This window comes from Carex rostrata, chromosome 18 (genome assembly GCF_964058835.1).
Source record: "Carex rostrata chromosome 18, lpCarRost1.2, whole genome shotgun sequence".
In the NCBI taxonomy this organism is placed as follows: domain Eukaryota; kingdom Viridiplantae; phylum Streptophyta; class Magnoliopsida; order Poales; family Cyperaceae; genus Carex; species Carex rostrata.
This window is the reverse complement of record NC_135935.1, coordinates 9,268,172-9,291,677: the sequence shown is the minus strand read 5'-3', so window position 1 is coordinate 9,291,677 and position 23,506 is coordinate 9,268,172. Positions and strand designations below refer to the sequence as shown.

The following is a 23,506-nucleotide window of genomic DNA, read 5'->3' as shown; positions in this document are numbered from 1 at the left end:
AAATTTCTCGCTCAAACCTAGTGCTGATCCCAAAGGTTGAAGGGGCAGCAAAAGTGGGACTCTTCAGACCAATTCGGTGTGTAATCTTATTTATAAAGTGATATCAAATGTCTTATTTTTTGGCATACACTATAAACAAAAAAAAAATTTCTTCATAAAATTATTTAAATCAAAATATTAAGATCTCTCTAAAAAAAAAAAAATTAGAGGACTGCCCGGCCCCCAGGCAGTTTGGTCCCTAGTGGACTGCCCATGGCTCGGGCGGTCTGCTAAGGAGGGTGAGCCCAGCGGTCGGAGCAGTTTAAAAAAAAAACCCAATGTGGGGCACTTTTAAAATTTTCTTTTTTTTAGGGTATTAATAAAAATGGCCGCTGAATTTACGTTCAAATTTATGTGGAGATCTATGTGTGAATTTATCTGAGCATTAATATTCATATGGGTATGATTGAGTTGAAATTTGGTTTTAAAATGATTTTTAATATGCTGGAATTCGATGTAATTCTTTCCTCTGACATGTGACACAAGTTATTTTTAATGGGAATATTTGCATGTTTTGAGTGGAAATAAATTCATGAACAAAACCGCATTTTACAACATTGGATATTTATAATGTCTAGACTTATTGTACCGTTGGTATCTAACATTTAGGGATGACAAAAAAGTTCAATTGGCCCGGAGGCTCGTTAATATCTGTCTGGCCCGTCCTTTACCTAGTCGGCTTGACACTGTGATGGGCCAGGTTAGGCCGGGTCTAAAGACGGGCCAGGCTAGGCCTGGGCTTGAATCAAAGCCCACGGGCAGCCTGTTGGGCTTATATGTTAATAAAACATTGAATTTAGGGTTTTTAGCACAGATCACAACCGCTGTACCTCGTTCCCTCACACTCTCGCCTCTGTTAGGGCTGCTAATGGGCCATTTTATTAGCCAAACCATAACCTGTTCAAATTGAATGGAAGGATAATTGGGCCCAGTCCAAATTGAATGGACAGAGGAGAAGTCCGGACCATGTCCAAACCGAATGAAACTCAAAATGTCCGAATCAGGCCCGTTTCACGAAGAGACTGTCCGATTAATCAACCGGCCCGGGCCCTGTTCATTTATGTCCGAACAAACTTGTTTGGTCACAGCCATTGGACTTCGGACATTGAATTTGACATATTTGCAGAATCCAGAATAGCACAATTTTTTTTAAAACAACTCGGACATTAACAATATTTTTCATCAAAATGAACAAGTGATATTCTTAAATCTTAATTCCTTAACTTCTTCGGACTTTACAAGTATTATTAAATTAACACATATTTACTTCTTTAAAATTTAAAAACATATTTTCTTCTTGGAAAATTAAAACCTGCAAATAATATTTTTCAATTATGAAGGCTATGATTTGAATAAGTTGTACCATAAAAAAAAAAACTGTATGCAAACCTTTTTACATATCAATGCTTTCAGTGTATATCTTAAATTAAAATTTCATCAAATATGCAATTTGAACACACAACTCACAAATTAATACAAACTAATAAAAAATTAACTTGCAGACCTTCATAATTTCATCAAAATGCAATTTAAACACACAAATCACAAATTAATAACAAACTTTTCTCTCATCTCTTAGTTCTAGACATGTAGATTACAAAATTTGCTCTTTATTGTACCTCATTAACTTGCAGATCTTCAGAATTTGCAATTTGCATCAGCCTTTTAGCCATCTGCCAGTAGGAAGGCACAAATCAGTAAAGAGAAAATAATAGTTTCCTAAATATTTCAGGAAGGCACTAATCAGTAGGATGACAGAAAACGTATGCACACAAAACTGAGTATACCAGTCATGTCCATACCAGCCACAACGCCCAGATCTTTGCACTAGACATATTGAGACTCATAGACATCAAATAGATACCTGTACCAGCATATGAATGGTACTGGTACCAACTTGATTTATAAATCCCACCCGATCCAAAAGTGAAATCTGGTCAGTACTTACAACTGCCTTTTTATGTGATCTATTTTCTCCTTGTTGCTTTATTAATTATTCCTTTTTTATCACCCATCAACTGACCTAATAATAAATCTTGAAATTGAACCACTCAAACCAAAATTAATCTGGAACCAATTAATTGACAGCTGATTTTGATATGAATCTCACTCATAAGGGAACTTCCATCAGAACTCTATTCTTTCGAGTTTTGTTGATTACTAATTAAAGGAATTATGAAATTATTTTTTTGCGATTTTTTCTAATTAACCGATGAAGAGGAATTATCAAATCAATCTTGATCTGATAATTTAAAGAAAAAATGAACTTTCAGTTTTACCAGTGTTTAAGATATATTTTTTAGCTGAAATGAGAGTTTATACCTACTATAAATGGTACATAGAGGGATTAGCTGAAAAGGTTTGTCAATCGGGCTGGTCATTAAACATGAATTGTATTTTTGTTTGGTTATTGTCCAGGTTCAGCCCGTGACCAGTCCGTACTTGTTCTTTTCAATTAAATCATTAAGTCCATTTATATTACAGTCCGTCCATACTTTGTCCAATACTTGTCCGGCCCGATTGTCCATGGACAAAACTGTCCAATTAGCAGCCCTAGCCGGCCCTCTGTCCCTCTCCTCTCCGTCTCTGAGGCTCCTCTCTCTGCGCTCTCTCTGTCCTCACTCCGCCACCAGTCGCCGCCTCCGTCACCAGATCGCTGCCTCCGCTCTCTCCTTCACTCCATCTCTTTTTATTTTTCATGTGATATGCTAATTCCTTTAGTTCTCTCTTTTTATTTTTCAGATGTTGTGCTTGTCTTGGTTGAAGATTGTTCTGTAAAGCATTTTGATTTTCTGCTTAGTATATTTCTGTGGGTGATGTTTTCAAAATTTAGTTTTGCGCAATTGAAGGATTTTGCATTTTGTACTACCTTTCTAAATCCAAGTTTTCCTAGGGCTTGGTTTAGTTTGAGATAAGGAATCATGTGAGACATCAAATTTCCTTCATTGCCTTAAAATAACTAAGTCCTGTACCAGTTTTAAACTTAAATTGACTATAGGGAAGGACATTATAAGTTCTGATTTAGTTTGTTCTTCTTCTTTTTTTATTCTCAACAAAATCACAGTACTTTTTCTGATTGCCTTGTGAAATATATATTTTTTTTCAACGTTCCGCTTATATATACTAAAAAATCTTTTGTGGTATTTATCCTTTTTTTCTCAGATCCTAAATTTAGATCTTGTGAATGCTCTGATTATTATTTTTTTGCTCTTTTCTACAGGTTCTAGGAGACTAGGACCATACTCTACAAGCATAAAACAAACTGAGAAGGAAATTAAGGAGAAGATCAAGAAAATTAACGACCTATGTGGTGAGTGTTGCTTATTTTTTTCAATATTTGTAAGGTTTGAAAGTTAGCAGACTATTTTAGTGACGAGGGAGTCATTTTGCATTTAGCAGTGATAAAATGGTTGATACATCACAACACCAGTATATGTTTTAAATCATTTTCTTTCATGGTTTAATCACCACACATTTCCAAACATGATACTAACTTGTTAAATAACATAAGTATAACTATGGATTGTCCTACCATTGTAATTCCATAATGCCACTGTTTTATTTATAACATAAGTATAACTTGTTAAATACCACTATTTTATTTATAAATTATTTGTATTGAAGTTGCACATATGTTGACACGTGAACAAAAATTGTCAGTCGCAAATAAGAAGTGGGCCAAGAAGGTTTCTCAAGGTCTGATTTTAATTTTCTGATATAGTAGCTTACTAGCAATTGTCAATATTTAATTTTTGCAAAAATTTCAAATCTGATTTTTGGAAAATTTTGTGATTTTTGCGAAGAAGGTCGGAGCAAGAGAAGTTTTAGGCAAAGAGTGGTTGTTGCTTAAGTGCTAAATACTATTTGGGTAAGTATAGATTTTAATTTTCTGATTTTAATTTTGCTGAGATCAGTTCAGACTAGGGCTGCTGATAGGGTATATATATAGAGAGAGGCAGCAGCTGTTAGGGTATCACTTTATTCCTGTTTTTTGGTTCTGATTGTAATTTTGTACTCAATTTTTTAGTATATATAAATATAGAGGAAGCTGCTGCCTATTTATCAAAATAAAGTTGTGAAACTTGGATGGACTAGAGGTATATCATAGATTATAAATAATCTGTGCTGTTGCACTTTGCTGTAAAAATGAGTGAATACAATATTTTATATTAAACAAGAGATTATAAATAATATCTTATACTTGATCTGTGCTGTTGCACTTTGCCTAATCTTTTTATTTTGACTTGTTATCATTTCTTTGTTGTATAAGTTGCTTCTGCCTTATTTGCTTGTTGATTTCTGTGCAATTTTGCTTGACCTGTTTGCTAAATTTGACAATTTTATCCCTCTAAATAACATTGACATCTAACAGTAACTTTCTATTACTTTTTCTATTTTACAATTTTACCCCTCTAAATAATTTTATTCTTCAACAGCCGGACCGAGGCAGGGTTGACGGAGAGGCGCTAGATCCAAACCTTCCTTTGCTCGCTAGACAACAGTGAAACCCTCATAGTCAGACGCCAACGCCATGAGGCGGGGTCTCGCCAAGTTCACACCACCTCCTACCTCCGCCTCCACCGTTGCCGCCTTTTCCACTTTCTCCGGCTCCGGAGGTTTTGGTCGTGGACGTGGCCGGGGACCCTCTCCTCCTGTCTCTGGAGAAGATTCCTCTGTTGCTTCCGACGATGATCCCTTCGTCTCCGACTATGGTCGCGGTCGTGGCCGCGGTCGAGGAGATGGACCCCACCCTTCTTCCCCTCTCTTACCTTCCTTCTCTCTTTTTGCCTCTTCCTCCCAAGGCCGTGGCCGTGGCAGTGGCAGTGGCATAACCTCTCCTGATGCAGATGCTTCACCTAAAAAACCCTTTTTCTTTTCCCGTGAACGTGATGATCGGGATCCAGTTCAACCACCCAGACCAACCAGTGACATTGAAAGTGACATTGAAAGTGACAACCCGTTATCACGCAAACCGGATATGTCATCCTTTGTGTCAGCTTTAGGCCGTGGCAAACCAACCACTCCAACTGAACCTAGTCCAAAAGAACAATCTGACAGAAAACAACAGCAGCAGATGAGCATGAGTAATAGAGAGGATGCCACAAGACGGGCCATGGAGGTGTTGTCCCGGGCTGGAGCCGGAAGTGGAAGTGGTATGAGGGGCCGTGGTGGGTCTGGTAGAGGAATGCGGGGCCGTGGTCGTGGTCGTGGGCGCGGCCGCGGCAGGGAGTCATCTGGGGAATATGATGATATGGATTTCGAAGATGGAGAAGTAGGGGATGATGAAGTAGAACTTGATGAATATTTCGAGCAAGCAGCCTCTGTTGCCCTGCCATCTCCATTGGAGGATGCCTATCAAGAGGCAGTGCATACTAATAATATGGTAGCTACTCTTTTACCACCACTTGAGCTTCAATCAAACAAGCACAAAATTCAACTTAAATAATTTGTTTGTATGTTTTTATTTGATGTAGATTGAGTTTGAACCAGAGTACTTGGTGGGATTTGGAAACCCAGATATAGAAGAGAAGCCACCAATGTCCCTTGTGGAGGCATTAGAAACAGCAAAACCTTTCTTGATCACCTATGCAGGAATGAGCAGCCAAGAAGAGTGGGAGGTGCATTTCATTCTCTCATTATTTCTTAAAATTGACATCTAATGATCAAATAAAAAGGAAATTCACATCTAAAATGTTGAAAAGTGAAGCGGAATATGTTGTTTCTTTCTTTTTGAGAAATTAGATTGTTCTTATCTCGAAATAAATTCCCATGCACAATGAGAAATTTGTCAGTTGATGCAGAAATGTCTAACATATATAGTTCTCTCTTGAATTTTCCAAAATATGTGCGCGCTACTTCTATTTATGTGAAAGGAACGGTAAGTAATAGTGTAATTTGGACATCCAAAGTAATTAACGAGCAAAAAGAGTGGTAGATGTACCTTTTTGTGTTCATAGTTTTTGTTTGTTTTACTTTTTGGCCTGTGGGTACTTTGGTATTTTCCAATGCTGATTTTACAGTAATTCCAGCAGCTTAAGACTTGTCTTTTATTGTAAGAATTTTCTTGGTGGATACCAGCTAACAGATCATTGTTTTTCTTTCTTTTTTCCTTCTTTTCTTTTAAAAGAAAAATTAAGGATTAGTACTCATCCCATTTATATCTCATATTTTTACAATGACTTTCTTAAATCCAAAAACAATTGTTACAAGATAATTGGGAAAAATGTCAAAGGCCTGATCAAGTTCATTTTTTAAGTTAATTATTCTTGGTGGATTAGGTGTTATGTTATTTGCCAAATTTGGGAAATTTTTCTGCAAAAGGAAAAAGATAAAATAAATAATTTGCATGTTTAGGAAGCGGTGAAAGACGTAATGAAGAGGCTGCCTAAAATGAAAGAGATGATGGATATGTACTGCGGGCCTGACCGAGTTACTGCAAAACAACAGCAAGAGGAATTACAGCGAGTTGCAAACACACTTCCGCCAAATGCACCCACCTCTGTCAACAAGTTTACTGACCGTGTTCTCCTCTCTCTTCAGGTTCCTTTCTATCTTTTTTTGTGTTCCTTTGCATGGGTGATACTGTTGCTAGTTATGATATTGCTAGTCATTCATTTGAAGTTTTAAAAAAATTTCGCTTGCAAGTTACAGCTGTTATCATATTGTACTTGCAACCTCTTGTAGTGATAAGCATGATTTCTTACACTGTTTCTGGTACGTAGCAAGTTTGGAAATTGCTAAAACCAAACCATTGATGTGTTGAAATTATGCCTTCTAACAAACATTAGGACAGAATACTATCTCTGATGAAAGTTTCCAACTTTCTTTGTTAATTTAATTGTTTGATATATAATTATTACCGTTCTGGTTGATTGTGAACTTGTGATATTATCCCTTCTTTTTTCTTTTATTGTGATTTAATGGTCATGGTACCGAACCTGAACCTTTCTCTTAACAATGGGGCATCATCCAGAAAGACTCGAGAAAATGAAAAATTTGTTGTTAGCAAATGCATAATAGGTTGCTTATGGATTTTCTGTAAAGAATAGTAGAAATGCTAAATACTCCCTTGGTATTCCTTTTTTTTTTCCTTGGAAAATTGCAGAGTAATCCAGGATGGGGATTTGACAAGAAATGCCAGTTTATGGACAAGCTTGCCTGGGAAGTAAAACAACATTACAAGTAGATAGAGAGGCTTCGTTTTATGAAATAATTCAGTTGAATGGCGTTTTTTTTAGGTGGACAGAGTTTTCTTTTTTCTTGTTCGATTTTGTCTCAAGCTACTTTTAGATTGTACTATTATAGCTTGAATAAGTCTGGGGTGAATTTATTATTTTTGTGTTTTTTTACCCCCTGAATGCCAAGTTGCAAGCAGATTATACTGATAAATTATAAACCAATTCTTTTATTGGTGTTTCACGTCTGCGGAGATTTCAATGTTTTTTTTTTTTTTTTTTCTGTATTTTGGACAAGTTACTTTGAACCCCCTTTTGTTTTAAGCATTATGCACCAGTTAAAAGTAAAATTCATTTGATTACATATTTGCAAAATAGGCTTGGTGATCAATGAACCAAGTAATTTACACATAATGAGATCTCATTCTTACTCTGTATAATTAATTATCCTGTAGTTTCTATTTTTTTTTCAATAGCTGTTCCTATACAAGGCGCAGTATTTACCTACCCAATGGGTCTACATCTTTGCTACATTTACAATGCAAAACAGAAAAGAAAATAAAAGTCTACATCTCAACCTCATCTTACAACATAACAACATAGCTGCCTGCAATCTGCTGTGTACAGCAACTCATCTTCTGCAAAGAAATCAAACTTATATTAATTGAATTCTCCATTATATTTGCATAAAACATCAAAAGAACATATAGTATAAGCACCTTAGGCTGTTGAATCTTGCCGCAATGGTTGGGTTTCATTCTGATGGTTATCCAACGGCATTTACTGGGACATAATTGCCATGATCTCTGAGTCCATATACGACTGCAAAGAAAACAAGAAAAAGAGAGGAAATCCAAGTACAGAATGGCTTTTAAATGGGTTTCATGGAAATTGCTGATATATAAGTATAAAATTATCCGAATAATTTTTGTTCTTTAATATAAGAAAGTAGAAAGAATTTGCAAAGTTCTTCAAAGGGCAGGTTTGTCACACCCCGCGGCCACGGGTAGTAACAGTCCCCCGCCGTAAGCATACAACGCCGTGTATGCTTACAAGGCTAATCAAAATTTAAACCAACAACACACAATTCAAAACAAGTTTCTAATATATATAATCAGAGTACACAGTCTGGACAGTAAATAATACAATATAAGTATCTCATCCGGATACCAACCACGAGGCCTACCCTAAATCTATACAACAAAACATATCTAGGGTCGTATACTGGTAAGCTACTAAGGCCTACTACTCTCGTGCCTCTCCGGAATCCATCGCACCAATACCTGTAAAATAACGGGGAAGGTGGGGGTGAGAATAAATTCTCAGTGCGAATTTTGCCACATATGAATTATTGGACTTGCAATCAAACTCTATATTCAATAATGAAACCCAAACAATAACAATGCAACAGTATATAAGAAAACATAAATAACAGAATGCCCCTACTCGACAACAGTTAATCAACCTGAAACACAGTTTACGGAATTTCAATATGGATTTCAAAACACAACATCTATTTTGGCTTAACTCGATTCCTAACTCAGTTCATTAGGGCTGGTAGCAATTACAGATGTTCTTTCGAGCTGAACCGTTATCAAACCCACATCTGTAGGGTTACAAGCGCCTACAGATGGCCAACCAAGCTGAACCTTTATCGGACACCCATCTGCAATTGCTGTTTGGCTTAACCATTTCCTAAGGTTCGGTTACAAGTCACCAATACAGGTCAACTTGACACAAATGCAACACACGGAATCAAAGTTACCTATACAGGTCAACTTTGCTAAATCTCAAGCAAATATATCTCAAAGCCACACATACAGGTTAGTCTCACAAAATCATAACACATGGTCAACGGATAGCTCACCGTCACCTTATCCAGCCACCTTAACAGGTCGGTCTGGCAAATCCATAACAGGTCAAACGCATAAGTCAGCAGCGTCACCCTATCCAGCCACCTAAACAGGTCGGTCTGGCAAATTCTAACAGGTCAAACGCATAAGTCAGCAGCGTCACCCTATCCAGCCACCTAAACAGGTCGGCCTGGCAAATTCATAAACACCGGTCAACGGATAGGCCACCGTTACCTTAACCAGCCACCTAAACAGGTCGGCCTGGCAGATTCATTCACAACAAGAACAATTCATAGAACTAAACAATTAATAACCGTACCAACATGCCAATCAACCTTAACTAAAACCATTCAATCCTTCTCATTTATGCAAGAATCAATATGCAGTATGAATTCCAAAATATGCAACAATTAATCATTCAACATGACAAACGAATAAACAGTTTAATTCCTGAAAATAAAGTATCAAACAAGTCCAAGAATCCCGCACCTTTTTGACGAGCGTACCGCTTAAGCTAAGGATCGGACGTCTCGTATGGTCTCGCAAGTTCTTGCTCGACCGAGCCTACACCTATATCATACGTATACTAGGTTTAACATTGGTTCAGGGTCGAGAGGTTTACTCGAGTTACTTCTAGGGCTTATACCTTCCCTAATCAATTTCGATGTTTTTGGTATCAATTCGTTCGGTTCATTAATTCTTACCAAAATCCTCTAAAACCACACAAAATTCATCTAGGTCCTCGGGACCATACAAACTCCATTTGGTGACCATCAATCACCGTTTCACTACTTTGGTTCTCGGTTCAATTCAATCCACCGTTTGGTTAACCCTAATTTGGTCAAAACCTCAAATCGGCCGTTAAATGTTCTAAAAATTCACGATCAGGAGGCAACCCTACCGATTACAAGTCTAATTGGTCGGGTTAGGCAAATCAAATCACGATTATGCCAACTTTCAATTTTGGCACGAAACCCTAGAAATCAGATTTCATAAATCGGAAGAAATCGGGAAAAAGAATGACAAACAAACTAGTAAGAAGTGTAGAGGAACTAGTCCTCGAGCAATTCGAGCACAAATCTCGGGTTTAAAACGAGAATCCGAGAAATCGAGAAAATTCGAGGTTTCGAAAGTAAAAAGGAGAGAAAGAAATACCAAATAGAAGGGTTCTGAGAGATCCTCGGCTGCTTTCTCGGTTCCAAACTCGATTTCTCGCAACAATCGGGAGTCTGGAAGAAACGGAAACTCACGGGATCTTTTCCTTCTCTCTTAACCGAAAATAACTTAGAAATGGGGATAATGGTGAAGTGAGAGAGAGAGAAGGTTTAATTTGGGTTTTAGGGTTAAAATTACCCTGAATGCGGATTAGCCAATCCGCACTGCGGGTTACCTAATCCGCACTCGAGACTTAGTCGGTTGTCAGCCGAATCCAGGAAAAGTCCGAGCCTACTGCGGATGAACCTGATCCGCACTGCGGTTCACCCTCATCCGCACTCACTACTTAGCCGATTTCAGGAAAATTCAGTGCAATACAGAAATTCATGAGTGCGGCTAAATTCATCCGCACTGCGGATCCCTCACCCGCACTCACTACTTAGTCATTTTTTTGGCAAAATTTTCAGAAAAAGCCTGAGCCACTGCGGATGGCTTCCACCCGCACTGCGGTCAACCTAATCCGCACTGGGGCTATAAAATTCCGAAATCTCGAAATTTCGACGCGGTTTCAATTCACAATTAACTTATTTATTTAGGGGAACCTTAATTAAGGTTTAAACTTCCATTTTATTAACATGATTTATCGATTCTTTCTTTTAAATCATTCGACTTTAATTGTAAAAATTTCATAACGTAACAAGGTTACTTATACGAAGTCTGTATCGATAGAAAATGTAGCCAGCAATTCCTGAACCGAGCACGCATGAGAGAACCAAGATTATCACTAACCAACCAAATCTTGAGACATTCCTTGCTAAATTTGTTAAAATAAGAAAACTAAATAGAATGAGAGAAATGTTCATTTTGATGACAAAATTAAGCTCCAGGGAATATGAAAATCACTTCAATTTAGCTAAAATTATAAAGAATAAAGAGACCTTACTTACCAACGCAAGTATCTTCCCCTTTTATGTACAAGAGGTTGTCTTTGCACTTGCACTCATATCCTCCCCATTTATTCTTGCAAGAGCACTCTGGACAAGTGCATGCTACTCATCAATGTCTAATTAAACATTTTGAGAAAAGAGATCAAAATAAGTGTTATTTTATGAAACAATATGCATTTAAGTTTCTAGAATTTATTTATGTGTTATTTGAATTGATACCTTGGCATTTGTAGCCATGGTCTTGAAATCCTGCTGTTGAATCTTGAAATCCTGGTGTGCAACCGCTATGTCATTATTCTCTTTACCGAACAAGCAGAGACAGTATTGCCATTTTTTGTTTCAGACCAACAGCCCCCATGTATTATCCATTGCACACCGTCCAGGACCCACAGCTGCATTTGAATCCCAAAATCATGAAAAAGAAAGATAACAATTCAGGAAACTATGTTAAATTTAGGCTTAATTAATTTTACACACTGGCACTTGGGTATGTTGGTATTATTTATACCATTGTACCAGTATCTACTACTTGCCTCTATAAAAAGAATTTATTTATTAATAAAAGTGTAATACCGGTACAAATTATGTTAGGTTCCGGGCAAGAAATTAAATAATTAATGAGCTGCACCTATATATCCATACCAGGACAAGTTAATCACTTTTTATGTTCGATCACAAGTTACCAATGGTTGTATTAAAATATGTTTCTCAGTATTATTTGACAATTTGTAACTCCTTTACAAACTACTTTTACTTTTACTGGACACATCAAGTGAATTCAGATTTAGTGAAGTAATTTAATTTTTGAATTTTAGATTGGAACCGTCCGATTCGAATCTGCAACAATCTATCTGAAGTGGAGCTCACACATCCCGAACGACGGATTCGAATTAGACGGTCCCGATTCAAAATCCAAAAATTGAGTTACTTTAGGGGATCCGGACTCCAAACCAAGTTAAGTATTTTGGATGAGAAGGCTTTAAGCTTCTCAGTTTTTCATATTTTTATCACGTCTCTATTTTCTTTTTAAACTCTCAACAATAAAAATAGAAGTTTGAACAATATATAACAAAATGAGATGTGGTAGACTGGTAGTAGTACAGTTGGTTAGAAAAAGATGTCCTAGAACTGTTTGCAGCTTCTGCGAAGAATTTAAAAAAAAAATCAATAACAAAATAAGATGGTTAATTAATCTATAGATGAACCAATTGGAATTTAAAAGTAAATTTATAAATATTATTTGAATTATGCATCAAAGATTGTTAATTTCGAATAATTGAACTTTGAAGTTACTTGACGCACGATAAAACATACAAATTTATTTATCGTTTTTGTATAAACATGATATTATCAAATGTTAGATTTGGAAATTTAAGCTTGATATTTCGAAAACTGTCAAAATGTGGAATAAAATTTGCCAATCTCGATGGATAGTGCATGTGAGTAAGAAAATTTTACGAGCAAAGTCCATCCGTCCATCCATTCGTTTATTCATAATTTAGATGGTTATAATTGAAACATTGGTTGTGTCTTATTAAAATTTAATACTTTCCATACTTCTATTATAACCATTTAGATTATGGACGGATGGATTTGTCGACAAGATTTTCCTACTCGCATGTGAACATGAGATTTAGAAACACATTTTCTATGTTGGAAAGAAAAAAAAAAACAAATTATTAGAAACAAAATTGATTACTTTTTTTCAATCTCATAGATGACACCTGAACCGTATTCGGTCCCGTAAGAGTATTTTGAGACCGAATTAATAGTTTGATTTTAATAGGTTTCGTAAGTTCATAGTATCTTCGTACAGAAAATCTGAAAACTGTTAGAAGCAAATCAATAGTTCGATTCAATAAACAGAAAAAAAATCTGAAAACTGTTGAAACCAAATTAATAGTTCGACCCAATAAACAATTATAAAAGAATAATTATATGAAACCTCCCACTCCCATCCCCCATCTCTTAAACAACTTTTAACTTCCATAAACTAACTTCACTAATTAGTTTAATTAAATTTATTTAAAACACTGTGGTTTTTCAAGTTTAATTAAATTTATAGGTATAAATATTTGAAAAATAATAAATTAATACTTGCAAACTAAGATATTAATACTTGCATGTCTAACTTGATATGACTATATGGGGGACCACTCAAACTACATGGGAAGAATAATCATACATATTTGTAGAGGTGAGTTTTTTTTTTTTTTTTTTTCAATGTCGTCCACATTTCTTACAATCTATGATGAATTTTGCGAATCTAAAATCACGAACGTATTCTACGCAATTTTATCTTTCAAATGAGATTCATGATGACATACTTTCAGGTTCATCATCACACAAGTATTTATACCTATACTTGTAAGTATGTATCCCCAATCGTAGACCCCGCATCTCTGCATCAACCTTCCCCAATCGTCCCTGCGTCAACTTTTCTCTAACAAAAATAGTTGACCACATAGATATAAATACTTCAGTGCATAGGTATAAATACTTGTAATATTTTATATTAATACTTTTAAATGTCAGCAGTGTCATATGTGGGAAATACTAGGTATAAATACTTAAATGATGAGGTATAAATACTTGTGTGATGACAAGTTCGAAAATATGTCATTGTGGATCTCATTTGAAAGATAAAATTGCGTAGAAGATGTTTGTGATTTTAAATTTGCAAAATTTTTTATAGACTATGAAAAATAAATATAGACGAGATTAAATAAATAAAATTAGAAAATAACGAAGAATGAGAGTGAAAGCACAATTATGATGGTCCATTGCGAACTCTTTCTTTCTCTTTCCTTTTGTCTTTTCCAACTAAGCACTATCGAGAAACGACCGATAGGACTAAATGGTTCAATCACATTAATTTCGTAATACTACGTGGCCGTTAATGTGGTAAATTATAAAAATCATTGGTTTGGTTCCATTAATAAAAGAACCAATACAAAACTTGTGAACTATTTGAAGCCATAGAACAGCGCTGCTTCTTCCCCAATTTCTCTGGATGCACGTTCCTCCCTATTCAAATTAAACCTCTACCTCTACCTCTACCTCCGTGCATACGGCCCCTAGAATCTAGATTCCCGCGCAGGTGCTCGCATTGTTCTTTTCTTTTCATTATTAATTTAATTTTCTTTTAATTGTAATTCTTCCCCCCTGCCCCTCTTTTTGTGCTTTTTTTTCGATTAGTATTAGTAGTCAGCTGAACCTCAGCGTGAAGAAGTGCTTACTGAAACGCCACCATGTCCATGTGCTGCACATTGTGCATATGTAAAGCATTGTAAAATGCAAGTGCTGGATGAAGTCAAATTTCGTCAAAATGTATGCGGCGGATATTATTCTTCTTTCTATTTTTTTTATGCTATTTTTCTTTCCTGTTACTCTTGAGTCGACTTCTGTCCCCATTTATCTTTGCATCTGTAACTTTAAGTGCTTTTATTAGTAGATTTGAAATCAGTGGTAAGTTTGTCAATTCTAGAAAGTTCAGGAAGTGATTTCTCATGTGAAACGGTTAAGTTTTGCAAGTCTAGCTTTGGATTTGTTCTTTTTTTTCTCTTTTTTTTTTTTTTTTTTTCTTCGTGTGCCTAAACTTCAGTTCTTAGTGTTTGGTGGCAAAAAAATTTCTCTCAATTTATTTTGTCTGACAGATTCTACAGGAGTCTTCATGTTGGACATAATTTCCAATAGTCTGGGGGCCTTCATGGGAATTACCTGTGATTCATACCTCCTCTTCCAGGGGGAAACAAACCTGTCAAATGGGGTCCGCACATTTCTATACTTCCTTGGCCTAGCTTATTGTTTCATCGGTTTGTCCGCCATAACTTCCAAGTTCTTTCATTCTATGGAGAACATGATGAGGCAAACCAAGAAAGTGGAACGGATAGACCCTGATAGCAACCTGCTAGTGGTGAAGGAAGACAAATTATGGAATTATACAATAGCTGATATTTCTCTGTTGGCTTTTGGTACCAGCTTTCCTCAGATATCTCTTGCTACCATCGATGCCATACGAAATATTGGTCAATTGACAGCTGGAGGTATATTTTTCTTTTTACCAAATTGGATCCAATAAAGGATCTGTGGTGAGAGTTTTATGATGCATTCACTAGGATTATTACCTCATGGCCTGTCTGATCATCCTCAGGCAAGAACAAATGAGCATGACTAAGATAAATTTGCCAAGTAAAAAGAAGATCATTTGCTTATTTTGTGCACACTGCACACAGAAGGCCCCTCTATTGTTGAAATTTATAGTTCAATCCTTTCTATTAGGAAATTCATGATTTATCTTAATTTTAACTTTAGGCTTTAAGACCATTATTACCAAAAATCTAATGAGGAGCCTTTTTGAAATCCTACTGTAGGCTTGTTTTGCAAACTAGTTGAATAAAGGAAATCTCTTTTACCGGGATGTGTATTGGTAAATGTCCCCTATAGAACAGTACATATTTTTCTCAGCATGTTTAGATCATTTACTGTTACATGGATAGTATTTGGCCTGCTTCTGTACTATTATGCTTTAATACCAGGCAATGACATCTGGTCCCATTAGGATTTATATCACAAATATACATATAAATAGTACATTAGTATGTATTGCACCAGTGCTGGCACCGGAATGAGTGCGAACTGGTTTGGTGCTGAAACCCCTGGATTGTACCTTGGTCATAAGTCTTAAAATATGATATCCATGTTATTGATAATCCTTTGTAATGGTCTTATTTGGTACGCTAATAAAATACAGGATTGGGTCCTGGTACCCTTGTTGGTTCTGCTGCTTTCGATTTATTCCCCATCCATGCCGTCTGTGTAGTGGTTCCCAGAGCTGGCAGTCTGAAAAAGATATCTGACTTGGGGGTTTGGATTGTTGAGCTATTTTGGTCCTTTTGGGCTTACATTTGGCTCTATATAATTTTGGAGGTAATTTTCAGAAGGAACTTTAGGATCCATCCTATAAATGATTTCAAAAATACATTTACATAAAAAAAGGAACTTTAGTCACAAAAATGCTACAGTACCAGAGGAAATATACAAATATATCTCTAAAATAATAAGTACTTTCACTTGCATGCGTGCCAGGTGTGGACACCAAATATTATCACACTATGGGAGGCCTTATTGACAGTGCTTCAATTTGGGCTTCTACTTCTTCATGCATATGCACAAGACAAGCGCTGGCCATATCTGTCTTTTCCCTTGTATGTTTTCATGGTCTAAATGTTTCTATACCCATTTAAACAACAATTCAATTTTGTTTTTTTTTATGATTTTGGCTTGGATATTTAGGTCTTAACTGCATAATTGACTAAATAAGATAACTCGAGGTAAAGTTCTTAGTTTCACACTCTCACAATTAAAATGAGTTTAACTGTGGCCATTTTGAAAACTTTAAGCTTGATTGTGAAACTTGGGCTCATTTGAGGTTTAACTTGGCCAAATGGAGGCTTAATTCGAAATTTGGAGGATTCTGTTTATAAACAATTTTTCTAGAAAAAGAAAGGCAACGTTTTCAGTGAAAGAACCGGAAATGTTAGAGAAGTAGTAATTTGCTTTTGTGTTTTTTTAACTTGATACCAGCGAAAGAAGCGAGAGACCTGAGGACTGGGTCCCAAAAACAAGTGCCTGTGACAAAGGAAATAATGACACTTGTGAGGTTCTTGAAGTTGGCCAGAACTTAGATGAGGATATTGTTGATATATTCTCTGTACATGCCAGCAATGCCAACGGTATGACCTTCTGATTACAAGATCTTCTGTTTTATTTTAGGCAAGCAATCGGATGCATTATTCAAACATTAAAATGTCACATTTGTCATTTAGGAAGAAAAATATATGTTCCCGGATGGCCCTCTCAGTGTCTTGTAATACTCATTTCCATCCTTGGTTGACATTAATATATAGTGAAATGGGAAAAAAAAGGTTCTTTCTCTTTTCCAGTCTTTTCTTGAAGAAAAGTAATTGTGCATGAAATAGGAAATGTATCACATAACTTGGGAAAAACATGGAAGTATAACGATAGCTGCTTATTACCCCTATTGTTCAAAACATTGGAAACAAAACCACCCAACCCTTCCCTTATGCAGTGTTCATGTAGGGACTAACAGTGAGGAAGCAGTAATTTGTCATCTTTGAAGAAGATAGATAAGTTGGAGTTAAAATGGACATTTACATTCTTTTCTAATAGACGGTGTTCTGAATGCTTGCAGGGGTACAGAACAATCCACCTTGTTTATTTTTTTAATCATTTTTACTCTGCAGGTGCAATCTATCAAACCGTACCAGACACTGATACAGAAGAACCTTCTAAAAGGAAACTCATTAAAGAAGAATTTAATATCCTCTCTATTTGGAAGCAACAATTTGTCAATGCATTAATGGTACCGCCATATATTTTTTTACAGCATTTATTTTCACATTTTAAGTTTTAAATTATTATATCTAAAATGAACACTACATTTCAGAATTACCATGCTTGATGTAAGTATCATTCTAAACTAACAGAAAGGTAGTACTGATTTATTTTAAATTCTTCATTAATGTTTGGACTTACATTAACATACTGTGGATTTTTTCTTTTTCAATCTGTAGATATTGTAAAGGTTTTTGACAAATTATCTTCCTTTTTTTATTTTTGTTTTCCAAGCTTGCTTGCTGCCTACTTAGAATTTTGTGCATGGACTGGTACTTATTAAATCCAATATTTTATATTTTGCCAGTATGAATCAGTAGGCAGGTAATATGCTAAGCCTCTGGAAGTACTTCAAAATTTTGAACTGCTTATTTATTTATTTATTCTTTGAGATAGTTGGGGTGTGCTGAATTTAAGAAGACGACAAGTGTGTATGTAAGGGCTCTGAGAATAATTTGGGAACTGATACTGCTTCCATGGAGATTGCTCTTCGCGTTTGTGCCCCCTTACCAGATTGCTCATGGGTGGGTTGCTTTCATATGCTGTCTTGCGTTTATCAGTGGGATTGCTTATGTGGTCACCAAACTCACTGATCAGATCAGCTGTGTCACAGGTTTGGATAAATCTCTAGGGGAGTTCCCTATATATTTCTAAAATAAAGAAGAAGAATTTTTTTTATCTATATGCATAGTAATGCTATTGAATGAATTTCTTTTGACCCCTGCAACTTTTAACCGATAATTATACCCTAAAAATTAGTTAGAAAAGCACAGTGGTGATCCTAAAAAGTTTGTTTCATGTTTCCTTTTGGGCACAAGTGCTATGCTTGTGCCCAAAAGGAAAGGGCGTACCGAGAGCTGAGAGCTCCCTTTTGGGCACAAGTATAGCACTGGAGCTTTTTCAGGGAGAAATATTGGTAGTTGCAAATTTTATATGATATGCGTGAAATACAAAGAGTTTTAAGGTAGTTGGTAATGGACTGGGCATAAACAGGAATGTGATTAACCAAAGAATTATAACATCGCATAATTAATTTTTTTAATTTAAGAAAGACCTTAACTTGCATCTGTAGAGTTTCGATCTTTTCTGGGTGTATATGAAACAGTGTTACCTTCCAAAGATCAAGTGGACAAGGACATGATGAATTTTCATTGGATACTTTTCAAATATCACTTTCCTATTTTTTTTATTGTTAATAAATAATTTGTGATTAATTGATTAAGTCATTAATTATTTACTTTCTTTAATAGGAATCCATCCTTACGTAATAGCCTTTACGGCACTGGCAGCTGGCACATCTTGGCCAGATCTAGTTGCTAGCAAGATTGCAGCGGAGCGTCAAGTAACTGCAGATTCAGCAATTGCCAATATCACTTGCAGGTTCACCTTTTTTTTTTCATGCACTTAAGCACAAGCTAGACAAACAAATCCTTTTAGAGTTTAATGATCCCTATTTGGTGATTTACTCTAAAAGTTTCAGTTTTGGTCTTTATGGTGTCATGATGTGTGAGCAATTTTCAATTGCTACAAGAACCGCCAGACCTAGTAATGTGGTACATCGGACATATTATAGTTGCATAGCTAATTTATATCACAGAGAGGTATAGCAGACCTGTTTTTGTGACCACAGTACAGATTGTCAGGTCCATTATCTTATTCAACTTTATTGGTATCAACCAGTACGAACCAAAATCTGAATATAATTCCTTGATTGATGCAAATTTGCTCACAGTTTCATGTTTCTGTCTGCAGCAACTCGGTTAACATATATGTTGGCATTGGTGTGCCATGGCTGATAGACACAGTGTACAACTATTTCGTGCTCCGAGAACCCCTCTACATTGAGAATGCCGAGGGGCTCAGCTTCTCTCTCCTTGTGTTCTTTGCCACTTCAGCTGGCTGTATCACGGTTTTGGTGTTGCGCCGGTTGATTTTTGGTGCAGAGCTTGGCGGGCCCAGGCTATGGGCTTGGCTCACCTCGGCTTATTTTATGCTACTTTGGGTTGTTTTTGTGGTTCTCTCATCACTGCGAGTTTCAGGCATTATATGATTACGCTGATACAAGTTACAGGAGCCATGCATGTGTTTTTTTTTTTTTAAAGATTTTGTGGGAGGATGGTTTAGCTTGATAGTGTGCCAATCTCTTGGATAGGTATAGTTTTTAATTGTTCAATCTTTATTTATTTTTTCTTATATAGGCATATTTTTGTTTCTGCAAAAAAATTAAAGGAAAGACAATAGTTGTATTTCAGATACGAGTTGTAGGTAGTTAAGGGTTAGTAGAGTATCTTGTAATTCACCATAAAAATTCCAGATGATTCATTCATTGTTTTATTTTTATTTGGTTTGATACGTGATCGATCAGTACTTGTACTCCAAAAAATTATCTAAAATTAGATCTGAGAATGATTTGTATGCTGAATTGCACTGGATATGCAAATTATGATAGCAAGAAAATCAATTACTGGTGTCATCTTCTCCTTTCTCTATGTTCATCTGTTGAGGCCTTACGAGAACCTAGCTATATATCAAGGAACTTCTGATCAAGTTAATTTTGTATTCTCCATCTCTATCTGCTTCATTTGTGTCTGTCACCAACTGATTTTACTCTCCTTCATTCTCTCTGTCTACGTAATTTCTAAGATTTTATTGTTTTAATGACATAGTTGGTAAATTAGAGGAACTTGAGAGTGCTTAAAAACTTGTCACTCAATCTTTTATTAGTCTTGAAAATCGATCCACAGGCTTCAATTCACAAGAATTATTATTATTTTTTTACTAATTCCAACTCACCATTGAGAATCATGCCATGAATATCACTATTGAGTTTGGCTAATATAACATTAGTGTCATTTCAGCCTATATAACGTCAATTCTAAAATCTATTAAATCGACTTCGAACGACTAATTCAAACCGTTCAAACCGATTTACATTATGAGTGACGCATTTACATAGAAATTTTTTATATTTTCAAGTTATTTTAGTATCAAATCAAGCGGCGAAAATATTGAAAAATTAATGTATTAAAATTAATTTAAAAACTCACACATTTGACCGCTTGACTTAATACTAAATAAATTTGAAAAGTTATAAATTTTGCATGTAAACGCACAACTAATGAAGTAGATCGGTTTGAACGGTTTGGATTCACCGTTTGAAGTCGATTTGATAGGTTTTAGAGTTGGTGTTATATAAGTTGAAATGACACTGATATTATACTGGCCAAACTCATCACTATTAGGTAAGACGTTGTTTTTCACGTGTAAAATGCTGTCATCTGAAATCCAATAAACGCCACCAAAGTGTTTTGATCCTCCATCTCAAACTAAAAAATACAAGTAGAAGTAGGTGAGCTTTTGTCTATTTCAAATTTTATTCCAGTAGCCCAACTAATTTTATTTTGACAGTCCACACTCCACAGAACCGTACCCAAAATTCCTCTCCCGCTTTCCTCTTGCTCTTGCTCTTGCTCTTTCCTGCGCGATTCCTTCCGGTTTCTAAGAATATATGTTAGTTATCCCACAATAGAAATATATGTTACATACTTGTGTGTAAAATTGGAATGATACAGAGAATATTAGCATGGCCCCTGCGCAAGGATGACACGCACAAAACAAATTCCTCAGCAAGGACTGATCGTCACTAAAAAGGTGAAATTAGGATTACTAATAGCCATCGGTTGCTTGGTTGGGAGCTTAGATGGGTAACTAAACCCCGAGCTGACATTCATTTGAGTGATAATGTTTGCCATCTATTAGCCCGATTTATGCACTGACAACTATATTTAACCCGTAACTGATTTATGCACTGACAACTATATTTAACCCGTAACTGGATTTACATGTTTAAACTGTCGTTTGATGCTTATATTAATATTTGTCTAGTCATGCAGTAGAGCATCAAAGTGCTTATATTTATACATGTACAAACTGTTGTTGTTTGGTCTCTGCGTGCGTGTCTTTGAGGGTTAGTAATTTATGGGAAAATGATAAAAAAAAAACACCTTTGAATATAACAGAACTGAAAGAAATTCTACCACACACAAAAACTAGTACATAAGAACTTCCAAGGCACAACGTACAAGTATCATAATAACAAGCAAGAGAAACTGTACATATATGATAACTAGGAACAAGAATCTCTAATTCAAACTTAATGTAAATAAATAACAAGTTCCAGGCCCCTGCGGCTCTCCGGCCTCTACATATCTGCCCCCGCCGCTCTTCTCCACTGTTTGGTTAGTTTTCTAATTAATTTGTTTATTGTGAATGGGTATTGGTAAATGGTAACAGACTAATAGTACTGTGTAATTTTAAAGCTTTAAAGCTTACTGTTGCTGTGTACTTCAGTATTTGTGTAGTACCAGTACTACTTACCAGTACAGTGTCATTTTCTTTGCCTACTCCTAGTAAAAATCCTGACTAACAAGCCTTTCTATTTAATCTTTGCAACCCCCAAAACAGTCAAAATTGCAAACTACTACTTAAATTTCTAAAAAAAAAAATGGAAATAGTAAAAGACTTAAATTTACCCAGCGCCACCTCGTCCAGACCACCGCTGCTGCACCTCCACACCCTCTCTCAGCACCAAGGTCAGAATTTATTTTTGTTAATATCTATTAAAGTTACAAACAATATTTTAGGGTTTAGCTCTTTATTTTAATGATTTTTATTTACGAACAGTGTTTTTATATAGACCACCTAGAACAAAAAATTCTGTGGTTTTTGTTGTTACATCTTGATACTTTGTGAGTGTTCTTTTTCTTAAAAAAACTTTTTTGTGTCTCCTATTGTACTGAACCAAATTTAATATTGGTAATATTTACCAAAAAGTTCTTAGTTTTGGACTTTTGGTGATATTTTTGTGTCTTCTTTGGTATTTGCATTTGCTTAATTGCTGATCTGAACCTAATTTTTTAGTTTTGTTCTGTGCTGAACCTAATTGTGGTCTTATTTGTTGTGTTAAATGATGTTCTGAATTTGTGCTGTGCTGAGTTTGAATAATGCTTGAACTTTGTGTGATTGCTATTGTGATAGGGTAAGAACCAGTGTTGAGTTGCTGAGACCCTCTACACTGTTTGGGCTTTTTAATTGGGAGAATAGGGGAAGAACCAGTTTTTTAAATGTGTTAAATAATGTTCTTTAGTTGTTGTGAACCTTCTTTTCTGTTTGGGTTTTTAATTTGGTTGAATAGGGTTAGAATTTGGTTATAATTGTGTTATTAGTCCCTTTCTCAAATGTGGTATGTTTCTTCCTTTGCTGAACTTCCTTTTTTGGTTGATGAGAACCTTTTGTCTTTTCTGATTGTGCTTTGTTGGATTCCTTTTTTGTTGAATTTTTGCATGTATGAACTATTTTCTTTGTGTTGAACTTCAATAATTGTTTTTTGGTTGAATTTAGGTTAAGGTCGGTATTGCAATCATGCCTTAGTAGGTACTGTTCAGGGTTTTCATTATGATATTCAATCATGCCTTGATAAGGTGCTGTTCAGGGTTTTCAGTATGACATGCAATGTTTAGGGTATAAATTGGGGATTCACTGCATATTTGTGAGTGATTAGCATATGTGATTGTGATCAGGTCCATGTCCTGGATGCCGTTAATGTCTGCGGTGCTTGGCTCCATGGTCCGGAACCAATTGAAGGCGGTGATATTGTCGTCATGTCAGGAAATACCAATATGATGGCTTTTTGGCGACTTAAGGCTGACGATTGGGTCTATGTAGAAGAGGTCGCCGATCTCTACATTGGTAATGCATAGTATATGGGGCAATACTTTAGGAGCGACATAGATACTGGCATTATGAATGTTATTGATATTGAAACAAAAAAAATTGGCTTATCAAGTCGCACCACCTGAGGGCACATACCCTCTTCTAGAGGGTTTCACAATTATGGTCGAGTCAGGAGGAAAGATTCTAA

At 35.8% G+C, this 23,506-nt stretch overlaps 2 protein-coding genes and 1 pseudogene across 4 annotated transcripts; all 3 read left to right on the top strand.

Moving 5' to 3' along the window:
• Positions 1–3,259: 3,259 nt before the first annotated feature.
• Positions 3,260–7,451, top strand: LOC144569472 (hydroxyproline-rich glycoprotein family protein). Of its 2 annotated transcripts, none has more exons than XM_078319839.1 (6): positions 3,260–3,349; positions 3,846–3,907; positions 4,476–5,422; positions 5,514–5,657; positions 6,394–6,579; positions 7,145–7,451. In XM_078319839.1, exons 3-6 carry the CDS (start codon positions 4,571–4,573, stop codon positions 7,223–7,225), a joined length of 1,263 nt encoding a protein of 420 aa, XP_078175965.1. In that variant the 5' UTR covers positions 3,260–3,349; positions 3,846–3,907; positions 4,476–4,570; the 3' UTR covers positions 7,226–7,451. The 2 variants fall into 2 exon arrangements, with proteins under 2 accessions (XP_078175965.1, XP_078175966.1); XM_078319840.1 differs by having other exon boundaries at positions 3,843–3,907.
• Positions 7,452–14,251: 6,800 nt separating this feature from the next.
• On the top strand, positions 14,252–19,938 carry MHX (magnesium/proton exchanger). Of its 2 annotated transcripts, none has more exons than XM_078319925.1 (9): positions 14,252–14,269; positions 14,826–15,215; positions 15,923–16,098; positions 16,258–16,376; positions 16,756–16,904; positions 17,436–17,554; positions 17,983–18,199; positions 18,837–18,966; positions 19,339–19,938. In XM_078319925.1, exons 2-9 carry the CDS (start codon positions 14,843–14,845, stop codon positions 19,634–19,636), a joined length of 1,581 nt encoding a protein of 526 aa, XP_078176051.1. In that variant the 5' UTR covers positions 14,252–14,269; positions 14,826–14,842; the 3' UTR covers positions 19,637–19,938. The 2 variants fall into 2 exon arrangements, with proteins under 2 accessions (XP_078176051.1, XP_078176052.1); XM_078319926.1 differs by lacking the exon at positions 14,252–14,269 and adding an exon at positions 14,313–14,499.
• A 1,178-nt stretch (positions 19,939–21,116) lies between these two features.
• Positions 21,117–21,210, top strand: LOC144570798 (U6 spliceosomal RNA; annotated as a pseudogene).
• Positions 21,211–23,506: the final 2,296 nt, after the last annotated feature.